This window comes from Juglans regia, chromosome 1, assembly GCF_001411555.2.
Source record: "Juglans regia cultivar Chandler chromosome 1, Walnut 2.0, whole genome shotgun sequence".
Classification (NCBI taxonomy): Eukaryota; Viridiplantae; Streptophyta; class Magnoliopsida; order Fagales; family Juglandaceae; genus Juglans; species Juglans regia.
In genome coordinates, this window is record NC_049901.1 from 11,898,280 (window position 1) to 11,915,853 (window position 17,574).

The 17,574-nt window shown below is 36.5% G+C and overlaps 2 protein-coding genes across 3 annotated transcripts; both read right to left on the reverse strand.

Moving 5' to 3' along the window:
• Nucleotides 1-7,768: 7,768 nt before the first annotated feature.
• Nucleotides 7,769-11,203, reverse strand: LOC108996222 (BTB/POZ domain-containing protein At2g13690-like). Its single transcript, XM_018971993.2, has 2 exons — nucleotides 10,359-11,203; nucleotides 7,769-8,907 (listed from the first exon to the last, which is right to left on the reverse strand). Exons 1-2 carry the CDS (start codon nucleotides 11,043-11,045, stop codon nucleotides 7,972-7,974), a joined length of 1,623 nt encoding a protein of 540 aa, XP_018827538.1. The 5' UTR covers nucleotides 11,046-11,203; the 3' UTR covers nucleotides 7,769-7,971.
• A 400-nt stretch (nucleotides 11,204-11,603) lies between these two features.
• On the reverse strand, nucleotides 11,604-16,479 carry LOC108996223 (NAC domain-containing protein 82-like). 2 transcript variants are annotated; one of them, XM_018971994.2, is made up of 6 exons: nucleotides 16,365-16,479; nucleotides 15,478-15,864; nucleotides 15,066-15,376; nucleotides 13,586-13,966; nucleotides 12,207-12,390; nucleotides 11,604-11,954 (listed from the first exon to the last, which is right to left on the reverse strand). In XM_018971994.2, the coding sequence occupies exons 2-5, from the start codon at nucleotides 15,635-15,637 to the stop codon at nucleotides 12,238-12,240; spliced, it is 1,005 nt and encodes a 334-aa protein (XP_018827539.1). In that variant the 5' UTR covers nucleotides 15,638-15,864; nucleotides 16,365-16,479; the 3' UTR covers nucleotides 11,604-11,954; nucleotides 12,207-12,237. The 2 variants fall into 2 exon arrangements, with proteins under 2 accessions (XP_018827539.1, XP_035547388.1); XM_035691495.1 differs by lacking the exons at nucleotides 11,604-11,954; nucleotides 12,207-12,390 and adding an exon at nucleotides 12,413-13,121 and having other exon boundaries at nucleotides 16,365-16,457.
• Nucleotides 16,480-17,574: the final 1,095 nt, after the last annotated feature.

Consider the following 17,574-nt stretch of genomic DNA (forward strand, 5'->3'; position numbering starts at 1 on the left):
TTTCGTTATCCAAATGAAAGCATGAACATTTCAACCCCTAGGTTGGCTCAAGTGGTAAGGCAGCTTGGGTTATGCTCCCCCAAGTCTAAAATTCAAATCCTCTTGGGTGTAAACAATTTCTAGGGGCATTTTTCCCTTGAATTACCGAGGTACACTTGCAGAAAACACCTTACTAAGGGCTTGTGCACCTTCGGGATTAGTCGGAATGATGTTCCTGGACACCTAGTGCCAATAAAAAAATGAAAGCATGAACATTTCTCTTTTATGAAAGCATAAACGAGGATATTATGTTTAACACAAATTTGAATCATATTTGCAGTATGTAGTAACTAATGAAACATCATTTGATAACATAAAATAGATTGGGGAGAGAATGAAAATTAAAGAACTGACGACATTTCACATAGCTAATCATTTGACTTTAAAATGGTAGCAATGCTTTATAACCATTACAAGACAGAACTTCAGGAAGGGTAAAAAAAAAAAAAAAAAAAAAAAAAAGGGAACTGGAAATCGCTATCAAATTCATTGATCTTCATCAATAAAGCTTATGGCCACGAACACTAATTTTCATAAGTCACTATATTTCCTAAAACCCAGAGGTGCAAATTAGAGAATTAAAATAAAAAGGGACTTACATTTTTGCACTAACAATTAGAGAGCAAGACAGGTCAGGCTTGTTTACTCCCCAAATTGAGTAACAGTTAGATGGGTCACAGTTGCTACGGCATGATGCAAGGGATGTCAAGAAGACCCACTTCTTTAGTTATAGATTGTAATTGTATATTCATTAGTAGTGGGAGATCAATCTTGTAACTTTGCATGAAACCTCCAAGTGGTAGCGTGTCAAGACCCCAAGAAAAGTAGCCCATGGCCGAGCAGCCCATGTCTTGGCCATGTCAAGGACATGCCAAGACAAGCCCTTGACATTGCCATTGACGTACCTAGATAGCCCCACGACCAACCCACATGCGTGTCGTGGCCCATGCCTTGACATGCACATGGTGCCCAACGAGGCTATTGGTTGCGCCCAGCTCAACATGCGCATGCCTAGCAAGGTTAATGACCATGCACAGCCTAGTATAGCCCAACATGTGCAAGCCCCTGTGCACGCCCATGCGCATGCCATGCTAGCGCCCCAGGCAGGGCACACAGACCGTGTCAATCAATGTTTTGAATACCGTACCGAACGTCGTACCGGTCAAGGCACTAGAACGAAATATTTCGGTACCGGTACCGTTTCGGAATAGCGTTTCAGGATAACGTTTCATTTCAAAATAATAGTCTATATATAAATAAATTATATATAAATACATATATATATATAAATTATAAATAGTCTAATCTAAATTAGGGGTTAAAAAATAAGTTTGTAGTTTGAAAAAACGAAAAAAAAAAAAAAAAACATACAGGCCGAAATATCGGCCGGTACCGACCGGTATCGGCCGAAATATAGGTCGGTACAGGCCGAAATTAGTCCAAAATGGCCGGTACCGGCCGGTATTTTAACCGGTACGGAACAGATATAATACCTGTACCGACCGGACGGCCGAAACGAAAATTTTTGACCGTACCGGCCGGTACGATACGAAATTTAAAACACTGGTGTCAATGCCTAGGACCATGCCGGGCCATGCAGTGCCATCAGCAGCATGCCCATGCCCAGGCCCCTGCTTGGGCCATGCCAGGCCAACACCAGCAGCAACAGGCCAACGCCCAGCCCCCCAGCCTGGGCAGTGCCATGCCAACCTAGTCCAAGTTAGGCCAACCAGCATATTGCCCATGTCGTGGGCCAACCTAGGCCACCATGGGCAAAGGCATACCAAGGGCCAAGTGGGGCCCACCCAAGCCATCATTTTCAAGGAACCACTTTAGGGTTTCCTCTTATGCTTTTGTTATAAATAAGGCACTTAGCCATTTCATTTTCACCTTTTGAAAATTTTCTTTTGGAACACTTATGATTGTTCTTGAGGTCTATTTCGATGCATTTGCATTTGGGCTCTTTTGGGTTCAATTCGTGAATCCCAAAAAGAGAATTACACCTTGCAATTCTTGAATATGTGTGATTCAAGTTATCCAATCTTTTGAGTATTATTCATTCATTCTCTTGTTTTCTATTGTTCTTCCATCATTCATTTTTCTTTTATTTGCATTGTTCTTATATTTTCTTGAGTTTTCTCACCAAACAAACAACCATTAATCCTTCCCCACGCCAAAACCAATATTCCATATTTCCACTTACCATAATTAGCCTTCTTTCATTCCCCATAAACCCTAGCCGAAATCCCAAAGTCCCATTAAGGTCATTCTTATACTTTAGGAATCATTGACTTCATCCCAATCCAATCCCTTGATTTAAGGAATTGCCATTCCATCTTCAATTCCTTAAATCTCTCAATCCCCCTACATTATATCAAGTCAACCAAGACTTACCTTATTTGCCAAACCCGAATCCCCATCCTTCCTTATTAGATTCCTACCATTTAGGAATCTTTCTTTCTTCATCTCCAATCATTCCAAAACCCTATCCATTACCCTAAATCATGCAAACCCTAATTGCCATCATTCAAAAACACTTGTTTGCCCTGGCCACCGAAACCCTAACCTCACATTACCCATCCAACCCTAGCTCATACCCATTCGGCACCATCCTTAAGGACAAGCTCAAGTCATGCTACATTGCATTACATTCATCAAAACACTTAGATCACTCGATTGCATCATCATCGTCATCACTTCCATCACTTAAACGCTAAACCTTTATCAACCTAGGGACCCTCCATTGCCACGAAAGTTCAAGGCCAAGCAAGTTGGCAAGGCCCACTCGGTCATCACAATCATCAAGGCGAGCTCGCGGACCTTAGTGTTTAGGGACTACACCAAGGTCCCAAACATAGTGACCATTCTCAAGCATCTATGGCACAAACAGCTTGTGTCACCACAGAAATGAAGAGTCAGATTAGGAGTCACAAGCAACTTTCGTGATGAACAATACCTGTCATTAATAAAAATAAGCCTCTCTAGGGATATTTCCAATTGAATTGGAGATTATTTAAGCCATTTACAGCTCCAAGTCCATTAAGCAACCTGCTAGCCAATTCCTATTGTTGAAGGTTCAGGCTAGCACCCTGAGACATCAATGGCAAGCCTAACCTTTCGGTAAAAGTGCCAGAGTTATTCATCATGGCAGTTCTTATTCCACTAGCAGCAGCAAACTCGCCACCAAAGTTCCCAAACCCTCCACCATGAACTCCAAAATTTTTATTGACAACTTCATTCCCCACTAAAGACTTGGTATTGGTCAGCGAACGGCTACTTCCATTCACACTATTCATGTTACACCCCAAGGATCCAATATAGATGATGTTATTCTCTCTACTATACTATGATGATTGGACTATTTCTTGTAGAATTTTCTCGACAGAGCTCTGGCATTCATCTTTGGCCTCCTTTGACTGAGCTGAGTTCTATTGTGGGATTTATGCTGGTGAATTTGTTGAATTAACATTGTTTGTTGTGGCTGATGATGTTAAGTTAGAAGTTTGCGGGTGTTTGTTAGAAGAGGATGGAGCTGGAGATAAGAAGGGAGAAGAGGGATTGAGTTGAGATGGCAGAAGAGTGGTTGAGGAGCTTGTGCATAGCATCTAAACAGGGGTCCTAGCATAAGGACCGCTTGGACCGTTCATTTGATTTTAATGCCGAGAGTTCATGGAATTCTCATGGAGAAGCCCAACAAAATTAGTGGCAAAGGTCAAGGTTGATGTTGGGGACTGTGAACTGTTTACACTTGAAACACAAATTGCTTGCATAAGACTGTACCGTTAATGATTATTTATTGATTAAATTCCCTCCTGTAATTTGCTGCACTTGCTGCTGCTGCTTCATTTTCATAGTTAAATTATGTAGTCTAGATAAAACGCAACACTTCTTGCTATTTGGAGTGAGAAAATTAGCAACAAATTTTTGCCAGATGACTGTTGCTTTGATTGCTAGCCATGCTGGAACTTTTGTAGGTCAAGTTTTTTTAACTTGCAATTGCTGTTGTTCTGGCAACATTCGGGTTCCTAAAACTGGATGATATTTGTGAATTTTGAACTTGATCAGATGAAACAGGATTTGCAAAGTTTGATGGCACAAATAATGAAGGCCTAAGACCACTGTCATTTTCTACAGTTAAAACAGTATCAGACCCAGTAGTGGTATCAACAATTCCTTGTTGAAGACTTCCCAAACAAGAAATGATATTGTTCAGTTTGCCACCTCTAAATGTTTGATTGAAAAGAGATGAACTTTTGGGTGTATATCCATGCAAATTCATGTTATACAGTGTTTGTGGAGGTCCAACTGAAGAAAATGCCCCTTGTGGAGGCAACAAGCTTCCTTGAGATCTTTAAATGGCAGAATTTAATTGAAGAAGCACAGGAGGAATAGACTGGGAGTCATCAATGGGTGCTAGTGAATCAGATGAAACCATTTTTCCAGTAGCAAAACTATGCATGTTCACCAAAATGATCAAATACAACATAAATAACATATCTAAAAATCTAAATGAACTTACAAAGATACCAAAACATGCATAACTCAATTTTCATATTAATACAACATGTGACTTCAACAACTTATTCAAAAATCAACACCATTTGTTTCTCATTGTTCAGTAACAGAAGTAATAATGATAATAACAAAAACAACAATAAAGATACCTTTCATCCTTTGAGCTATGTTGTAGAAGATAATGATCTAATAACAGAGAAGAAAAAGGCTTAGGAAAAAAAAATGGCTTTTTTCATTCAATTGGCAGCAAGTATGGAAGCCAATATATGTCCAATATCTAATAAAATGGTAAAACTAAGCATAAAACCTTATAGAAAAACACAAAACCAGGAAACATTGATTTCACACCACCGAAAGAATCATTTTGGAATCTCAACCAAAATGTGGCAACTACTTAGCTCATCCCATCCCTCGCACTTTCACGGATCGTTCCCTCAAGTTTTTGCCTGATTTTGAAGGCCTCAAGTGGAAAAGAGATAGATATAAAAAATTAACCATACAACATTTAGTGTCAGGTGTATTTATATAGGCATCAATATCAAAATCACGTTATAAAATTAAGGCCCAAACAAAATATCAAACTCAATTTGAAGACGAAAAAAAAAACAGAGAGAGAGAGAGAGAGAGATAAGAATGATTATGCATGACCTCGTCGTTTTCGTCAATCGTGATGACTAATTATTTTCCATGATCATGACTGATGCCAGATAAATGGTCAAGGAAACGAGACACTGATGATGCAATTATTTTTATATGAGAAGGAGAATTACATCTACAAATAAATTCTATAAAAATATTATTATTTTTCTCTATATAACTTTTTATTTTATTTTAAAATTTAATTAAATTTTAGTTTTTTTAAACTTATTTTTTAGATTTTATTACAAAGTTGTGTAAAAATGATAACATAGTTGTATCTATATCATTTTTATACATATTAAACTCCATAAGAAGAGATATTAAAAAAAAATGATCTTATGTCCTAGCTGTATGGCAAAATTAGTAGAAAGTTACGAAGTATGAATTCAATAATATTTCATGTTTTTCAGTGTATTAATATAATTTTATATTCTTTTGGAAATCTTATTAGACGATAAATTATCATGAAATTTTAGGGTATAAATGACCTAATACTTTCGTCATATTATACATATAACGTCATTACCTTATAAAAGCACTCATTTTTAGCATAGGATAATTGAATTCAATATGATCTTTCTCTTGAATTTCAGATCAGAAGTGTTACCATTTCTAGCAAATGCAGAGCCTAAAGTCTGATTTACTCTGTGGAATTAATGAATTCTGTCTTCCCTTCAGTTTTTTTCATTCAAAATCTCGTATCAGGACTTCCATATTTGGCTAAAAAAAGGGACCTTGCTTAATTGAACATGAGTGTAACGATTTGCAAGAACATATTTCTCCAAGTGCTTTTTGTATGGTAAAAAAACACATTTATTTTTTCATGTTTGGCTTGCATGTCATCCTCAATTTGTTTCTCTCCAGTATATGAATTCCAATCTTCCTGCACTTGGTCTTGGGGTTTTAGCCCCCAAAAATTTGAAAATTCATAAAATATATATATAAATATATATATATATATATATTTAGGGATTTTCTTAGATAAATTCTATAAAAAGAATTAATAATCACATCATAAAAATGAATAAGTTATTTTAATATGAGAAATATTATTATTTATTTTACATTTTATCATCTTCAATTATATTTATAAATGTAAAATATTTCTTTTTTATTTATAAATAAGTTATTTAGTTTTTTTTTTTTTTTTCTTTTATCTTTTTCAAAATGATTGTACGACATTTACGTACCCACGACTATAACTGTCATTTCTCATATTCTAATCTCTTGATGCATGATATCAAGGTTTATATCTTGCGTGGCTTTGCTGCGTGACATGTTTGCAAAGGTTGATTAACTGCAGATGAAACATCCCTATAAAATCTCGATTCTCCATCAGGAAATATAATTTGGTTGTCATGGTACACCATTACAAATGCGTGGAACAGTTTCTAACGTTGGGGCCCGCAGCTTTTTGCAATCCGTACGATTTGATGGTTGTTTCTACCGTTCCAAGTCTTCCAGTTCCAACCACCCACACGAGACCTTGCTATGTGTCTGGATAAAATTCTTACGTAGTACTTAGAGCACTTTCATTGGAATGGTTAAATTAAAGTACATTTTTTATGAATGTAAGATAAATTTAACTTTTAACTATTCTATTTTTATAAATCACCACATTGGAATAACCATTTTTTCATTATATGACAATAAAATAATATAAGATGAATTTAATTTTGATTATTCACATCAAATTTCCAAATTGAATTATCCATTTATTCATTATTTAGTAATGAGTAATTAATAATTTTGAAAAATTTTTAATTTTTTTAATTATAAATTTATTTTATTTTATCATATTTTACTATTTATAATATTATATATTAATTTGTAATTGTATTCTAATTATATTTTTTCAATTGTCATTTAAAATAAAGAGATAAATAATTAATATTAAAAGGAGAGAGAAATAAATAATATAAAAAGGATTTGATGAATGAATAGTGTGTTCCAAATTTAGAAATTAGTTTGGATATTACTGTAGCTATATTTGGAATATAGCTAATTCAATGTGTGCAATTTATTGACCTAATAGCTAAATTCTCATTGGATTTAGCTTTTAACTAATCCAATGAGAATGCTCTTAAAAGAAGTAACGCCGATTGACGCAGTCATTTGACTTCATGTACAAACTACATAAATATGGAAAAACAAGATAAATATCTGAGGAAGATTTTGGGGAGGGTTTTACTTAGCCGAAAGAGGAAGATAGTTCAAGAGAAAAAAAGTTGGATCGACACAGGAATATACATAACATGCCTTATTGTCATTCAATTGTCAGAAGAAATAATGCAGCAATACTGCGTAAAGAAACAAACATTATTTAGGGGAGTGCTAGTATTTTCTATTTCTTTGCTGTTTGTATATTCTACTCATCATCATTTTTCTCATCATTCTCTCAAGATCCCATGATATGACATTAAATGATAAGTTCACAAGTAAAACATGATAAATAGTCTCCAATCGTCTAATATCATATCATTAAATGATGAGAAAAGAGATGATGAGTAACATTACTCTTTTGTTTGTTGTGGGGGGATTGGGTCCTCTAACATTCATCTGGGTTTTGCAGACATGCACAACAAGGTATAGGATGATTTCATAGAAATTATTGAGATGCCAATATATGCACTTAGATATTATCCACTTAAGAGCTGTTACAACAAATCTACACAGTTGATCTAGATATTATTGACTTCCAGATGTTTCTCCAAATCTCTCACCTACGCTTCTACTGCAATACCACACACGAGTGAATGATAGAGGAATTGTTGCCTGTTACCTGGATTCAATTGCATGAGTTTCTGAGCCTCCTAGAAATGAGCGTCGCCACCAAATCTGGAAGGCTTTGCTCAGATTAGGGCATTCAGTGCCATGCTGGGAGAAACACTGAAACCATTCCATAAACAGCACATACTGCTGCTTCAAAGGAAGAGTAAGGAGCGTCTGACCCATTGCTTCCTCCAATGCCTTCACGTCGAGCCCTTTTCTGCATCTCTGCAGCCAACCAAAGTCCAGCATCATAGGGCCAAACCATGCCAGGAGAAGTCTGGATCTCGATTCTGAACGGCAGTGCAGTTTTCTAGTCCCCATGGCAATGAATAGAAGGGCTGAAACCCTGCTGAGCTCGTACCTGACCATTGGAGATGAATTCTCGTGCATTATAAGCAGCTTTCCTTGATCTGCCCACATATCCACAAACTCCTCAGCCATTTGCCTATCAAACAGGATTTCTAGCAACCAATTGATGTTATCTACTTGTCTTGAGATGTGTTCAATCAACGGCCTATCCTTTTCCTTCTCTGACAATCTCTCATGGGAGATAGTACCAGAGGCCTCCTCAAACAAGCTGAAAAGTGAACTCAGACATGACTGGCAAGCAATGTAAAGGTCTTCCTTATTGAGGTCAGATTGGTCCTCATAGACTGAACTTCTACACAGGAGACCCTTGACTAATGACTTTAGCTCGTTCCTAGCATTGGCATCGGTACAACTGGTGATAGACAAAACAAGCTGTCTCACTAAATGTTGATGGGAATCTACCGAGCCACGAGCGTACAGTCTGGATAAAATATCTCTGGTTGTTGCATCATCAAACTTAAATCTTGTAAACAGGATCCTCAGTTTTTCCTCTTCTTCCTCGGTCCAAGGAACAGCCTCAAGGTACTTTAAACAGGACAAAACCCCCTTGGTGAACATGATACCTGCTGATACCTAGAAATAATAAGCAGGCATGCAAATGTTATTACAGATATCATAGCCCATATTTTGCAGAAGCTTTCTTAACACCGAACTTTCAGAGAACTTTGCAATGTTACTGGTACTTTATGCAAGGATGGGCCTTTTACAACTAATCAGTTCATCAAAAGGCTTGTTAAGCATAACATGAGAAGATGGTGATGATATTATTAATCTTTCAATGTAACTGACAGAAGTTACCCTCTTTAGAAAGGAAAAGCCAGACAGGAAGAGACTAAGAAAATTAGAATAACCCTTTTAGATTCGCCAGAAAATCTGATCAAATCCAAAAGGAAGAGAATATTCGACAGAATAGTTAGTTTTTATTAATTGAAAATTTTAGTTTGGGAATCTCCAGCATGCAAATTTGAGCTCGGGCTACATTTGATTAACCCTTTTTCACAAATCATGCGACCAAACCCAGACCAAAGACAGAATCTAGCTTCCTATCTACTAGAAAAGATATTTCCATGTTTTATAATCTAATTTCCTATGTACTCAAAAAGATTAATCCATGTTTCATCTGTTCATATGTTCCAGCATCCATTCGACATCTCGCATCTGATAGAAGAACAAGGTTGAATTCATTTGATCATTCTTCACTCTTCATAGGCACCCTAATGGTGGCGCAGCCTGGTTCTAAGCTAGATAGCTTCTGAAACAAACAATGCAGCACAGAACCATGGAAGCCCAAATGAAAAAAAAAACCCAACAGTGGTCAACTAGGTACGGAAGCGAAAATGCATATCATCTCATGCTTGATGACAATGTGAAATAAAAATTCTATCTAGATTTTGAAAAGTATGATTCACATCAAACTAACTCTAGAAATCATATTGGGATGAAAAATGTAACTTGCTGGGATATAATTCAAAGTAAAAAACTTTTCGTCCAAATAGATGCATTTTGAAGAGTTCTTTTTTTTTTCTTTTTCTTTTTTCTCAATTGCACAGTTGATCCATCCAATTTCCAATACACATTTTGCAAGGAAATAACAAGAATCATCTTCTCTGTTCTCAGGTGGGACAAGAAATTTTATTGAAGTTAATGAAGATAAAGACGAGATTGATGGCACAAAAAAGCAATCTGAAAAAGCTAATTTTGCAGTAGATTATGGTCTTCGAAAGCCACATTCCTTCCAAAACAAAATCTCACTCTAACACAGTTCTAACCAATCAAATTCACAGCCACCCCAGTCTTACAAATACTCTTTCAAGCAACATGCATGCAGTCTAACTAAAATACAAGCGTTCTAATTGTACATAAAGATATATACTTTGATACACACGTATTAGAACCAAGCAAAGCTTCCATAAAAAGAGCGCAAGAATCACATAGTGATCGCCTCTTATGCATTACTACAAGCACAAGAACCCGCAAGAAACCGCGATTCAAAGAACAAAACACAGAAACAAAATGCCACTAACCTCGAGTATATCGATGCACCGATACACACCGATCTTCAAGAGCCGCTTTGGAATATCGTCCTCGAACATCAGCTCGACTGTCTCCCTAAACACCCTGAGATTCTCCACATCCGGCACCTCAATTCTACACACCTTCCGCCTCGAAGACGAGCCGCTCGAATTCCTCTTATATTCACTGATCAAGCCAGCGAATAAATCCGAACTCGCGCTTAGGACCTCCGAGTTCAGCTCCAAGACGAGGCACCCACCGCTCTTCCCACGCAAGTTCAACCTCACGTCGAATACAGTGTCATTGTCGGCACTTCGGGAGCTTGGGGACGAGCTCGCCGCTGGGGCCCGGAAGCTTTGGGCTTTGGGAAGAGATGTTGAGGAATCGACTGGCGCGGGGATTTCTTCTTGAACGGAAAGCACGGTGGAATCGGAGTCTATTGGGGACACTCGACCCGGGGACAAGATCCGGCGGGCGTCGATCCGGGTCCGCCCCTTGAGGCCCAGACCAGATTTGGAGTTCTGGGGCGAGTTAGGGACGGAGTTGGCTCTGGGTTTGGAGAGGATTTCCGACTTGTTGGAGGGAAAGGATTTAAGGTGAGAAAGAGAGAGGTTTTCGGGGCTAGGAGGCGGCGCCGTGAAAGAGCAACACCATGATCGGCGGCGAGACTGGGGGTGGTGGCGGGTGGAAGGGTCCATTCCGGGCCCGAGTCAGGGACGGAGTCCTAGAAAGTAAGAGTGTGAGAGTGAGTGAAGAGTTAAAAACGTCAAGTCATTCTTGGAAATCGTGGGGGGAATTTTTGGAGTTTAGTTGGGTAACGGTTGGTTGGCTGATTGGCTCCTTTTGCTCTCTTCTCTGTTCAACTTTTTTTTTTATTCTTTTTATATCTAATTTTTATAGTTTTATACAGAGAGAGAGATATTGGTGACTTGTTGCCGTGGGAAAGGCATCGATGTCAGGTTGTTTGGTTCTGCAGAAACTTCACGAACTCTTTCCTTCAAACATGACCAAAGCATTTTTCTTAGAGCTACCTATTCAAGTTTCATCCACGAGGCAACAAAACAAAAAAGATGGCTTTTTTTTTAATTTACTTTAAAGAATTTTCAGGACCATGGAGGTTGTTGGGGGTGGAGCGGATTGATGATTTTAGTTATAAATTGCTCATATCCATATTATTCATTTACTATGGTGCTGCTTGTGATTGTGTAGAAATCCAAGTCTGAAAGTAAAATGAATGAATATGTAAGAAAGAAGCATGGAGAAATGGAATGGATAACTGCGGACAGTAGTGTCACGCAATGTCCACTAACTTCCGAATATTCTTACACGTGTAAAACAATTACTGGAAGGAGCATAACAGAATTCAGAGTATTTTAGAACTAAATTGCAATACAAAACGACAACGTAAAAGACTAAAAAGAAATTAGACTAAACGACAGCGTTGCTTGCACCTCTTCCGGAATGGAAACGGCATCCGTTCCTCCCTGGTAGAAACGGCATCGTTGAGAGATGCCTTATTACCTTGTAACCCAAACACTTCTGCACTTCGATCCTTGTCTTCATCGAAAGAGTTCCCGACTAGCTTCCATGCCCTTCAGCTTGTAACCCTTGCAAAATCCAAGGAACAGAATAAGGAATAAACAGATTGATTTCAAATTTTGGGAAGTTCTAACTCTGCACATGTCACTTTTGAAAGACAATCAAATACATACAAGCTCGCAAGGTAAGAAGGAATAACCAAATTGATCAGAAAAGCAATGCCACTGAAAGTATTTAAATATAGTTTGTTTCTTATTTATTCAGTACAAATTTGAAGATCAACCCAGCATGTAGAAGAAAATTGCAAATGGTAAACATACATTTTACAATAAAATTTTTTGGGACAGAATTTTATGTAGGAGGAGCGTCCAGTGGGAGATCGAGATCAGCTATGTCAAAAAAACCGTCGTCCAGACTCCAGGTAGTTCCCTCACAATAGTAGAAATCTTCAAAATCTCCCATGATATCAGATAAACAAAGTGTATTTTCATCAGGATTGAGATTCTGCCAAATCCATAAAATAAAATATATTATACCTCAGTAAATATTAAAGCTTCAAAGAAATTTGCAAGCACAACTCACAGAAGACAATGCTACCATGATCAACTGTAAAACATTCAGAAATTCATCTGTAACGTCCCAATGGAAACGATAGATTCCCAAGAAATAAAGGCTATGTCGTCCAATGCAAGATATCAAAGAGGATTATCAAAAGGCAAAGAGAAGTACATTAGGAAAAAGGCCAGTTATAATGCAAAGAAGAAGGAACAGAAAAAGGAAAAAGAAAAAAAAGAAGCCCAACTCCAGAAATTCCGGCAGACAGACTGACCTAATCTAAACTATAAGACAATGCATTCGCAAATATACCATAACAGTAATGATTTTCTGACAGCAAACAATGTTTCAAATGGAGACGTATTACATACTATTAATAAGGCAATTACCAAGATTCATCTTTCTTCTTTGCTTTCACAGAATGGCCAATTGTCAAAATGCCAAACAGTTATTTTTAACGAAACGTGGTACACATGAAAATTGACTTTGAAGGTTCAATCCATAATATGTTAGACAAAGGCGAGGAAAAATTAGATCATTAGATGCTTATCCAAGATAAAATGAATATAACAACAAGAACAGCAAGATTGTAAATCCAAAAACAAAAATGCTGCGTTACCTAAACTGTAAAGGAAACAGAAACGTGGTGTGCCACACATGTTTATGATTTTGTTAAGTACCTGTATAATATTAATTACAGAGACTGTGTTATAAAACTCTAGACTGTGATAAAGAAGTATCGTATCAAATGATATATAAGTTTTAACGGTTGACTTGCTCTGTACAACTTTAACATTACTTTCCGAATTGCCTTTCAAAATGGGCTGAGAAAAGAAAAGAATAGAATGAAATGTGGATAGACACAAAATTAGCAATACTAAATGTTACACAGTGAATCCAGCCATCTGGGTCACCCTTCACAAGTGAGTTTTGGTCACTACTATGCAGAGATGAATGATACTTCTTTTTCTTAAATAAAATATGGTTAACGCAACTACCACCTTGAAAAACAAGAATCTACAAGATCAGACAAGTGAAAAATGTGCAAAGCTCAGTGTAAGCATGAAATGAACATGAACATTTGAAAATATGGCATTTTTAAAATCGCAGATGCACTGGATCCGAAACATGAATTGTTACTCACCTTATTTTTGTCATCTTCACTCAAAATCGCAGGGTTGTCCTCTTTGAAGGAAGTAAGCACTTCTGGAAGAATGCTATTGCCCAATACTTGAGATAACTCATTTGAGGCATCATTATTGAGAACTGCAGAAAACCCCTCACATTGTGACTGCATAGCTTCAGATAAACATGACTCAGATGTTGTGCCACCCGAGAACTTGGTGTCGATAGCAGCCAAACCGCTACTGCTACTAGGCAACGAACCAGCTAAAGTGACAGCTTCTGCAGAGTCGTCATCCTCATCATAATTCCATTCTTCCTCCTTAAATGGTGCTCCGTATTGAGCACCATTTCTTGGCCCTAGGCCCTCCTTCTGGAAAATCATACAGAGCACATATGTGTTCTGCAAGATCAACATGACGGGAATGAATTCAAGTAAGGGCACCATAACACCATCATCAATGGTTTTTATTATGCGGGAACAGAGATGGAAATAGTATTACCAATAAATACGACTCCCCACCGTAAACCCCATTATCAAAAGAGGCAATTATTTCAGTAAATTTCTATGTTTTTTTCCCTCTATTTCCTGATGAGTATCAGTAGAAATTATTGATTTGTTTCTTGAACAAAATCAGTTCCAGAAGTTACTCTAACAAAGTTTCCATATTTTTGAAGGATGCAACTTTTTAAGGGCAATTTTGGAATGTCTTAATTGTATACTTTCAGTTTAGAAAGTGGGAAAAAAATGAACATCTACAAAATTGAATATGTGATGGAGGGAGTATGTGCATAGAAAAACTATGCTGGCTTCAAAAGAACATAAAACTTCACCAACACGAAACCTTTTATAAATGGAGGTTATGGTTGCAATGTTTCAGTCCTATGCTTCTCAACACAACGTATAAGCTGGACGATGAAAGAAAAAAAACTGTTGCTAGGTAGAAATAGAGGGGAAAAAGAGAACCTTTATTATCCATATTTGCAGCACCCAAAATATCCATTTTTATGGTATTTCCAACAGGCTCAACAACAACAAAATAACTTTCAGCCAGTAAAAAACGCAAGAGGTAGAAAGAATTTCATCCCATCAGTTTTAAGAATATTATTTCACAAATTCAAATATACAAGAAAAAAAAAATCGGGAATTCCGTCTTTAAACACGGTGGGTGTAAACAACTTTGGTTTGACAAATCCTTGTACTTCTGAAGTGTAACCAAATCAATGGATGGCTGTAAATGAAAAAAATGGGATAACAAACCCGGAAATGTGCATGTCATTCCACAAGCATATGTGCTATTATCTGTTGAGCAGGAAAGAACTATTATTGACAATTAGCTTACGTTACTTATAAAATAACAATTAGCTTAAACAAATAATACTAATAATAATAAATCCTGTTTTCTAAGCCAACAAAAAAAAAAAAAAAAAATACTAAGAAAGCTTTTCATACTTCACAAACAAGAGTATCAAACCAAGGATGACAAATAACCAAGCATTACCTTGACAATTCCTTCCTTGGCCATATACTGATCTCCAAGGCTGTACTCGTGCATAACCCAATCAGTTCGTTCCCTTTGTGTTGATTTTCCTCCTCGTATCCCTATAGCTGTCGAGTTGAGGTTCTTGTGAAAAACCAATGTTTTTTTTGACCCCACCAACTCTTTATCGTGATGAACAGAAATATCATTTCCGGTTTTTTTCCAGCACCCATCTCTGGTTTCACGATTGATTCTATGCCCTCTAGAATACTTTCTCTCCACTGGGCATAAGAAGTACCATTGCAAATCACCACTTCCGGATTTGAATTTATCTGAAGAAGGAAAAGGCAAAATTTAGTAAGAAACACACAGAGAAAGCATATTACGCTAATCATACAAAGAAAAGCGTGTATGTAAGGCTCTTCCCATGTACCTGGAAGTTCCCAAGGGGCAAACTTGTAGATATCAACCTCTGCAACTGCTTTAGAATAGAAACGTTCACCCTTTATTTTCCTTTTTAGATAGAGCAGAACCAGCTCATCATCAGTGGGATGAAATCGGTACCCCGGAGGTAGACGCAGTGCTTTCCCCATAAATTAATTCAAAATTAAGTCCCAGGAGGACGTCTTCCACAGAAACAATTAATTAACTCTACTTAGAAGGCAATGAGAAGGAAGCTTTCCAGAAAAATAAAATGCCAATTTTCATGTCCAATAGATATTCCAAACACCAGAGCCTTCTCCAATTCATGAAACCAAACCAAATAATTGAAAAATGATTCCCGCCGATGTCAAAAGACATTTGCCAAGCAGTGACTAACCTGCGATCAACATTATTAGGCACGCAATCCAAATAAACCCAGAAACAAATCTCACTGACTAAACTAGAAGATAAATAAGCCAACCGAACAAAATTAAATTAAAGATATATCAAATAAAAATATAAAAAAAGGGGGTGGACAACCACCCACAAGAGGCATATAAATCCAATCAATTCTCAAATAAAATCTCCGAAATAGCACCTCCAAACCAGAAAATGGAAAGTAAAGCAAACCCAGATAGACTCAGTCAAAATTATCTCAAAAAGTAGCAAGAAAACTCCAGCATACGAAGTAAGATGCGAAAGAATACGCCTCGAATAAAAAAAGAGAACAAAAGCCCAAGAAAGCAGTAGAACACGAAACTATTCGAAAAAGGAAACCAAAAACGCCGGAGAAGGAGACAGCAATAAAAATTAAACAAGAAATCATAAAATCAAAGAGAAATCAAACGCAAATGACAGGAAACATTCAGAAAGAAAGAGGTAAAGAGACAAGTGTACCTAGCAAAGGAGACCGAGTGAGAGAGGAGAGAATTCAAGCTAAATCGACATTCGATAGTGTAATGCGGGGGGCGAGGCGCGAGTTTATATATTGAGAGCTGAAAGAAGGAGAAGTATGTGACATGTGTACTCCTGTGATCTTGTTGGCTGCGGAAGCTTAAGTAGCAATCCTGAGTTCTGATTGGTCGGTCAGCTTATTTCAATAACGTACGAGTCGTTTAAGCTCCGGATTAAAAATTTATATCAAATAATCATTATAATTTTTTTAAATTTTTATATAAAATATAATAAATAATTTCATTTTTTTAATAATAATAATATTAAAAAATAATTTTATAATAATATTTGATTTAATTTATCTAAAACATATAAATTCATCTCTTAATCTAAACGAAATAATTAAGAGATTAATTGGGGGTGTGTTTTGGGTTTTGGTTGTGGTGGTGAAGACGTATGCCTCTTGCTAACTTCATCTTATTACACATTAAAGTCGACACTACCCTTTTCTCCAATTTTGCCGACTCCATGTAATCTAATTTTATTCCCAATTCCCTTCCATTGACCAAACAACTTCTTTTTTTCTTCAAATTTGTATCTTCTATCCTATAGTTTATCTATAAATGTCTTATTTGCAAGAAAAAAAAAAAAAATCTTTTTTTCCCCCTAAGAAGTTTCCGTGATGATTAAAGCATACCCGTTCGTGATAATTGTTGAGGTGGACATTTCAATTTCAAAGAAAAATAAACGAAAAATAAATATTGTCAACACAAAACAAAGTGATGGGTGTACCAAAATGAACTCCGTTTTCATGGAAAGTAGAGAGGTTTAAAATTGCTGCTCAATGATAGAACAAGAACTCAAATACAACTTTCATTTAAAAAATGATTTTCACTTTCATTCAAAATTATTGATGAAGTAGCTCTAAACAAAGAAAGATTAAAGAAATGTTTGGATAGTTAGTTGAGATAAGATGTTAGAGATACAAGTTAAATAAAATATTATTAAAATATTATTTTTTTTAATATTACTATTATTTTGAGATTTAAAAAAGTTGAATTATTTATTACATTTTGAATAAAAATTTAAAAAAATTGTAATGATTAGATGTGACAATATAAGATGAAAGACTTTATATATCCAAACCTCTCCTAAATTTATCATGTTTCATTATGATTTAGTTGCAATATAGTGGTAACTATATCATTTTCCG

What these genes read in the sequence shown, in the direction of transcription:
- LOC108996222 (XM_018971993.2), bottom strand. Translation starts at nt 11,045, where the DNA reads ATGGACCCTTCCACCCGCCACCACCCCCAGTCTCGCCGCCGATCATGG. An exon ending in GGTGCATCGATATACTCGAG is followed by an intron (nt 8,908 to 10,358) that starts GTTAGTGGCATT and finishes TATTATTTCTAG; the next exon opens with GTATCAGCAGGTATCATGTT.
- LOC108996223 (XM_018971994.2), bottom strand. Translation starts at nt 15,637, where the DNA reads ATGGGGAAAGCACTGCGTCTACCTCCGGGGTACCGATTTCATCCCACT. An exon ending in TGCCCCTTGGGAACTTCCAG is followed by an intron (nt 15,377 to 15,477) that starts GTACATGGGAAG and finishes TTCCTTCTTCAG; the next exon opens with ATAAATTCAAATCCGGAAGT. An exon ending in GTGAAGATGACAAAAATAAG is followed by an intron (nt 12,391 to 13,585) that starts GTGAGTAACAAT and finishes TGGATTTGGCAG; the next exon opens with AATCTCAATCCTGATGAAAA.